The 7,174-nt window shown below is 53.0% G+C and overlaps 1 protein-coding gene across 1 annotated transcript in view; it reads left to right on the top strand.

Moving 5' to 3' along the window:
• NPC1 (NPC intracellular cholesterol transporter 1) overlaps positions 1–7,174 on the top strand; it is a 152,558-nt gene that overhangs the window by 67,720 nt on the left and 77,664 nt on the right. The window contains exon 4 of the mRNA XM_040354071.1: positions 108–283. Coding sequence (XP_040210005.1) covers positions 108–283 — 176 coding nt within the window. The remainder of the gene's footprint in view (positions 1–107; positions 284–7,174) is intronic.

Here is a 7,174-nt window from a genome sequence, read left to right as displayed (position 1 = left end):
ACACACACACACACACGTGTGTGGGCTTGAGACGAGCGTGACACAAATGTTTTATCGGAGTGCCAAGTTCTATAAAACCCTCACCACTGCATTCTCTTTTCTTCCAGGTGTCCTTCCTGCTTTTATAATTTGATGACTTTGTTCTGTGAGCTGACCTGCAGTCCTCGGCAGTCAGAATTTCTGAATGTCACAGGTACCATGGACTACATCGGCCCAGAGATATCCAAAGGAAACAAAAGCATCATTGCGATGGATTACTACATCGGGCAAAGTTTTTCTAATGGTAAGTAATAATTATTAGAAAACTGGTTTTGTGTCAGTTCTCCAATGGTTACACCTGCAGGAAAGTGTGTTCTTGTGAGAAACAGCAGACTTACTGGCTGGATCACCAGGTGAAATTGAAATGGCGCCTTAAAAAGAAAACAAATGCATCCATCACATCAAAGAATTGTTAAAGCGGAGTTCCGGCCACAATTTCACTTTTTAAATATAAATACCCCTGTAATACACAAGCTTAATGTATTCTAGTAAAGTTAGTCTGTAAACAAAGATCCGTTTTGTTAGGTTGTTACAGCATTTAGACACTTTATAAAATAGAAATTGACTGGGGCCATCTTAAGTGTGGGCATCATGAAGCCAGACTGTATGACTTCCTGGATTTCAGCCTTGCAGATCTCGCACATGCTCAGTGCTGCACAAGCAGTGTCAGATCAGGTTTCAGCACCTGTGCTGTCCAAGTCACATGATTCTTCGAGACTGGGGAGTGCACAGACTCCTGGAAAGTTACACCCACTACATTCCCAGGAGTCTGTGCGGTGTAGGTTAGGAAGCTTAAGCACCTAGGTGCAGGAAGAGGGAAGATTAAAGGGTCACTAAAGGAAAAAATTTTATCAGCTATATAGCTTCCTTTACCTCATTGCAGTGCAGTTTTCATTTCCTGCTTGTTCGTTTTTCCTCTGAATTCTGAGTTCTGTCTTGTCATTTCTCTCCACTTCCTGGTTGTGTAGATAAGAAAATGATCACTGAGCGAGGAGTTCTCAGTGTGGTCAGTAACGTGCTCGCTCCCTCTGCTAGACTACAGGTCTGCGTGAGAACGTTGTGCACGTCTCTGTAGACTAGAAGGAGCTGTGAGATCGTGGGTGTGTCTAACACCCCAGCACCTCCTCTCTCTCTCTGAAAGATTCGTTTCAGGCTCTGCCCTGCCTGGATCCCGCCCCCTTTGCTAAGAGGAAAACTTCACTAAAGACACTGACTTTCCAAGCAGCTGATAAGGGAGGACAAACGTTGCAGAAAAGCCCAAAAAAAAATGGGAAATCTTTCACTCTGTTTCATCATCAGATACAATATCATTGCAATATAAAACTTATTATCAAATTTATGTTGCTGGTTTTTCTCCCTATGCAATAATGCATGTGCCTCCTAATCCCATCCCATCCCTCTCTCACCTCAATATGACCTAGATCCGTCCATCCATCCGTTCATCCCATCCCTCTCTCACCTCAATATGACCTAGATCCGTCCATCCATCCGTTCATCCCATCCCTCTCTCACCTCAATATGACCTAGATCCATCCATCCGTCCGTTCATCCCATCCCTCTCTCACCTCAATATGACCTCCATCCATCCATCCGTTCATCCCATCCCTCTCTCACCTCAATATGACCTAGATCCGTCCATCCATCCGTTCATCCCATCCCTCTCTCACCTCAATATGACCTAGATCCATCCATCCGTCCGTTCATCCCATCCCTCTCTCACCTCAATATGACCTCCATCCATCCGTCCGGTTATCCCATCCCTCTCTCACCTCAATATGACCTCCATCCATCCATCCATCCGTTCATCCCATCCCTCTCTCACCTCAATATGACCTCCATCCATCCGTCCGTTCATCCCATCCCTCTCTCACCTCAATATGACCTAGATCCATCCATCCGTTCATCCCATCCCTCTCTCACCTCAATATGACCTAGATCCATCCATCCGTTCATCCCATCCCTCTCTCACCTCAATATGACCTCCATCCATCCATCCGTTCATCCCATCCCTCTCTCACCTCAATATGACCTCCATCCATCCATCCATTCATCCCATCCCTCTCTCACCTCAATATGACCTACATCCATCCATCCATTCATCCCATCCCTCTCTCACCTCAATATGACCTAGATCCATCCATCCATCCGTTCATCCCATCCCTCTCTCACCTCAATATGACCTAGATCCATCCATCCGTTCATCCCATCCCTCTCTCACCTCTATGACCTAGATCCATCCATCCGTTCATCCCATCCCTCTCTCACCTCAATATGACCTAGATCCATCCATCCGTTCATCCCATCCCTCTCTCACCTCAATATGACCTCCATCCATCCATCCCTTCATCCCATCCCTCTCTCACCTCAATATGACCTAGATCCGTCCATCCATCCGTTCATCCCATCCCTCTCTCACCTCAATATGACCTCCATCCATCCATCCCTTCATCCCATCCCTCTCTCACCTCAATATGACCTAGATCCGTCCATCCGTCCGTTCATCCCATCCCTCTCTCACCTCAATATGACCTAGATCCATCCATCCATCCGTTCATCCCATCCCTCTCTCACCTCAATATGACCTAGATCCATCCATCCGTCCGTTCATCCCATCCCTCTCTCACCTCAATATGACCTACATCCACATGTGCGAAAGTGATTTGATGAATGGATGGATGGATATAGGACAGTCTGATCCGTGCATCAAATCACTTTTGCACGTATCAGACTGTCCTCTATCCATCCATCCATTTATCAAATCCATTTAGCTCTAATCATTCTGACCTACATCCATCCATTCATCAAATCCCTTTAGCGCGTATTAAACTCTCCTCTATTTATCCATCCATTCATCAAATAACTTTGGCTGTTATGAGTTTGTTCTACATTCATCCATCCATTCATCAAATCCCTTTCACATGTAATAAACTGTCCTATATCCATCCATTCATCAAATCCCTTTCGCTTTTATCAGTCTGACCTACATCTATCCATTCATCAAATCACTCTCTCAATTCAGTCTGACCTACGTCCATCCATCCGTTCATCAAATCTCTATCGCACGTGTGGATGTAGGTCAGACTGAGCTGTGAGAGGAATTTGATGAATGGATGGATGGATAGAGGAGACTGATACGAACGAAAGGGATTTGATGAATGGATGGATGTAGTTCAGACTAATAAGAGCAAAAGGGATTTGATGAATGGATGGATAAATAGAGGACAGTTTAATACGTGTGAAAGGGATTTGATGAATGGATGGATGGATATTAGGACAGTCTGATAACAGCGAAAGGGATTTGATGAACGGATCAGACTGTCCTATATACATCCATCCATCAAATCCCTTTCGCTCTTATCAGTCTGACCTACATCCAGGGACAGCGGACAAGGTACAGGAGGTGGAGGACAGAGACAGCGGACATGGTACAGGAGGTGGAGGACAGAGACAGCGGACATGGTACTGGAGGTGGAGGACAGGGACAGCGGACATGGTACTGGAGGTGGAGGACAGAGACAGCGGACATGGTACTGGAGGTGGAGGACAGGGACAGCGGACATGGTACTGGAGGTGGAGGACAGAGACAGCGGACATGGTACAGGAGGTGGAGGACAGAGACAGCGGACATGGTACTGGAGGTGGAGGACAGGGACAGCGGACATGGTACAGGAGGTGGAGGACAGAGACTGCGGACATGGTACTGGAGGTGGAGGACAGGGACAGCGGACATGGTACAGGAGGTGGAGGACAGAGACTGCGGACATGGTACAGGAGGTGGAGGACAGAGACAGCGGACATGGTACAGGAGGTGGAGGACAGGGACAGCGGACATGGTACTGGAGGTGGAGGACAGAGACAGCGGACATGATACTGGAGGGGGAGGACAGAGACAGCGGACATGATACAGGAGGTGGAGGACAGAGACTGCGGACATGGTACTGGAGGTGGAGGACAGAGACAGCGGACATGGTACAGGAGGGGGAGGACAGAGACAGCGGACATGATACAGGAGGTGGAGGACAGGGACAGCGGACATGATACTGGAGGGGGAGGACAGAGACAGCGGACATGATACAGGAGGTGGAGGACAGGGACAACGGACATGGTACAGGAGGTGGAGGACAGAGACTGCGGACATGGTACTGGAGGTGGAGGACAGAGACAGCGGACATGGTACAGGAGGTGGAGGACAGAGACAGCGGACATGGTACTGGAGGTGGAGGACAGAGACAGCGGACATGGTACTGGAGGTGGAGGACAGGGACAGCGGACATGGTACTGGAGGTGGAGGACAGAGACAGCGGACATGGTACTGGAGGTGGAGGACAGGGACAGCGGACATGGTACTGGAGGTGGAGGACAGGGACTGCGGACATGGTACAGGAGGTGGAGGACAGAGACAGCGGACATGGTACAGGAGGTGGAGGACAGAGACAGCGGACATGGTACTGGAGGTGGAGGACAGGGACAGCGGACATGGTACAGGAGGTGGAGGACAGGGACAGCGGACATGGTACTGGAGGTGGAGGACAGAGACAGCGGACATGGTACTGGAGGTGGAGGACAGGGACAGCGGACAAGGTACAGGAGGGGGAGGACAGAGACAGCGGACATGGTACTGGAGGTGGAGGACAGGGACAGCGGACATGGTACTGGAGGTGGAGGACAGAGACAGCGGACATGGTACTGGAGGTGGAGGACAGGGACAGCGGACATGGTACAGGAGGTGGAGGACAGAGACAGCGGACATGGTACTGGAGGTGGAGGACAGAGACAGCGGACATGGTACTGGAGGTGGAGGACAGGGACAGCGGACATGGTACTGGAGGTGGAGGACAGGGACTGCGGACATGGTACAGGAGGTGGAGGACAGGGACAGCGGACATGGTACAGGAGGTGGAGGACAGGGACAGCGGACATGGTACTGGAGGTGGAGGACAGAGACAGCGGACATGGTACTGGAGGTGGAGGACAGGGACAGCGGACAAGGTACAGGAGGGGGAGGACAGGGACAGCGGACATGGTACTGGAGGTGGAGGACAGGGACAGCGGACATGGTACTGGAGGTGGAGGACAGGGACAGCGGACATGGTACTGGAGGTGGAGGACAGAGACAGCGGACATGGTACTGGAGGTGGAGGACAGGGACAGCGGACATGGTACTGGAGGTGGAGGACAGGGACAGCGGACATGGTACTGGAGGTGGAGGACAGGGACAGCGGACATGGTACTGGAGGTGGAGGACAGAGACAGCGGACATGGTACAGGAGGTGGAGGACAGGGATAGCGGACATGGTACAGGAGGAGGAGGACAGGGACAGCGGACATGGTACTGGAGGTGGAGGACAGAGACAGCGGACATGGTACTGGAGGTGGAGGACAGGGACAGCGGACATGGTACTGGAGGTGGAGGACAGAGACAGCGGACATGGTACTGGAGGTGGAGGACAGAGACAGCGGACATGGTACTGGAGGTGGAGGACAGGGACAGCGGACATGGTACTGGAGGTGGAGGACAGGGACAGCGGACATGGTACTGGAGGTGGAGGACAGGGACAGCGGACATGGTACTGGAGGTGGAGGACAGAGACAGCGGACATGGTACTGGAGGTGGAGGACAGGGACAGCGGACATGGTACTGGAGGTGGAGGACAGAGACAGCGGACATGGTACTGGAGGTGGAGGACAGGGACAGCGGACATGGTACTGGAGGTGGAGGACAGGGACAGCGGACATGGTACTGGAGGTGGAGGACAGGGACAGCGGACATGGTACTGGAGGTGGAGGACAGAGACAGCGGACATGGTACAGGAGGTGGAGGACAGAGACAGCGGACATGGTACTGGAGGTGGAGGACAGGGACAGCGGACATGGTACAGGAGGTGGAGGACAGAGACAGCGGACATGGTACTGGAGGTGGAGGACAGGGACAGCGGACATGGTACAGGAGGTGGAGGACAGGGACTGCGGACATGGTACAGGAGGTGGAGGACAGAGACAGCGGACATGGTACAGGAGGTGGAGGACAGAGACAGCGGACATGGTACTGGAGGTGGAGGACAGAGACAGCGGACATGGTACTGGAGGTGGAGGACAGGGACAGCGGACATGGTACTGGAGGTGGAGGACAGGGACTGCGGACATGGTACAGGAGGTGGAGGACAGAGACAGCGGACATGGTACAGGAGGTGGAGGACAGAGACAGCGGACATGGTACTGGAGGTGGAGGACAGGGACAGCGGACATGGTACAGGAGGTGGAGGACAGGGACAGCGGACATGGTACTGGAGGTGGAGGACAGAGACAGCGGACATGGTACTGGAGGTGGAGGACAGGGACAGCGGACAAGGTACAGGAGGGGGAGGACAGAGACAGCGGACATGGTACTGGAGGTGGAGGACAGGGACAGCGGACATGGTACTGGAGGTGGAGGACAGAGACAGCGGACATGGTACAGGAGGTGGAGGACAGGGATAGCGGACATGGTACAGGAGGAGGAGGACAGGGACAGCGGACATGGTACTGGAGGTGGAGGACAGAGACAGCGGACATGGTACTGGAGGTGGAGGACAGGGACAGCGGACATGGTACTGGAGGTGGAGGACAGAGACAGCGGACATGGTACTGGAGGTGGAGGACAGAGACAGCGGACATGGTACTGGAGGTGGAGGACAGGGACAGCGGACATGGTACTGGAGGTGGAGGACAGGGACAGCGGACATGGTACTGGAGGTGGAGGACAGGGACAGCGGACATGGTACTGGAGGTGGAGGACAGGGACAGCGGACATGGTACTGGAGGTGGAGGACAGAGACAGCGGACATGGTACTGGAGGTGGAGGACAGGGACAGCGGACATGGTACTGGAGGTGGAGGACAGGGACAGCGGACATGGTACTGGAGGTGGAGGACAGGGACAGCGGACATGATACAGGAGGTGGAGGACAGAGACTGCGGACATGGTACTGGAGGTGGAGGACAGAGACAGCGGACATGGTACAGGAGGTGGAGGACAGAGACAGCGGACATGGTACTGGAGGTGGAGGACAGAGACAGCGGACATGGTACAGGAGGTGGAGGACAGGGACAGCGGACATGGTACAGGAGGTGGAGGACAGGGACTGCGGACATGGTAC

This window comes from Rana temporaria, chromosome 5 (genome assembly GCF_905171775.1).
Source record: "Rana temporaria chromosome 5, aRanTem1.1, whole genome shotgun sequence".
Classification (NCBI taxonomy): domain Eukaryota; kingdom Metazoa; phylum Chordata; class Amphibia; order Anura; family Ranidae; genus Rana; species Rana temporaria.
This window is presented reverse-complemented; position numbering and strand designations above follow the sequence as displayed.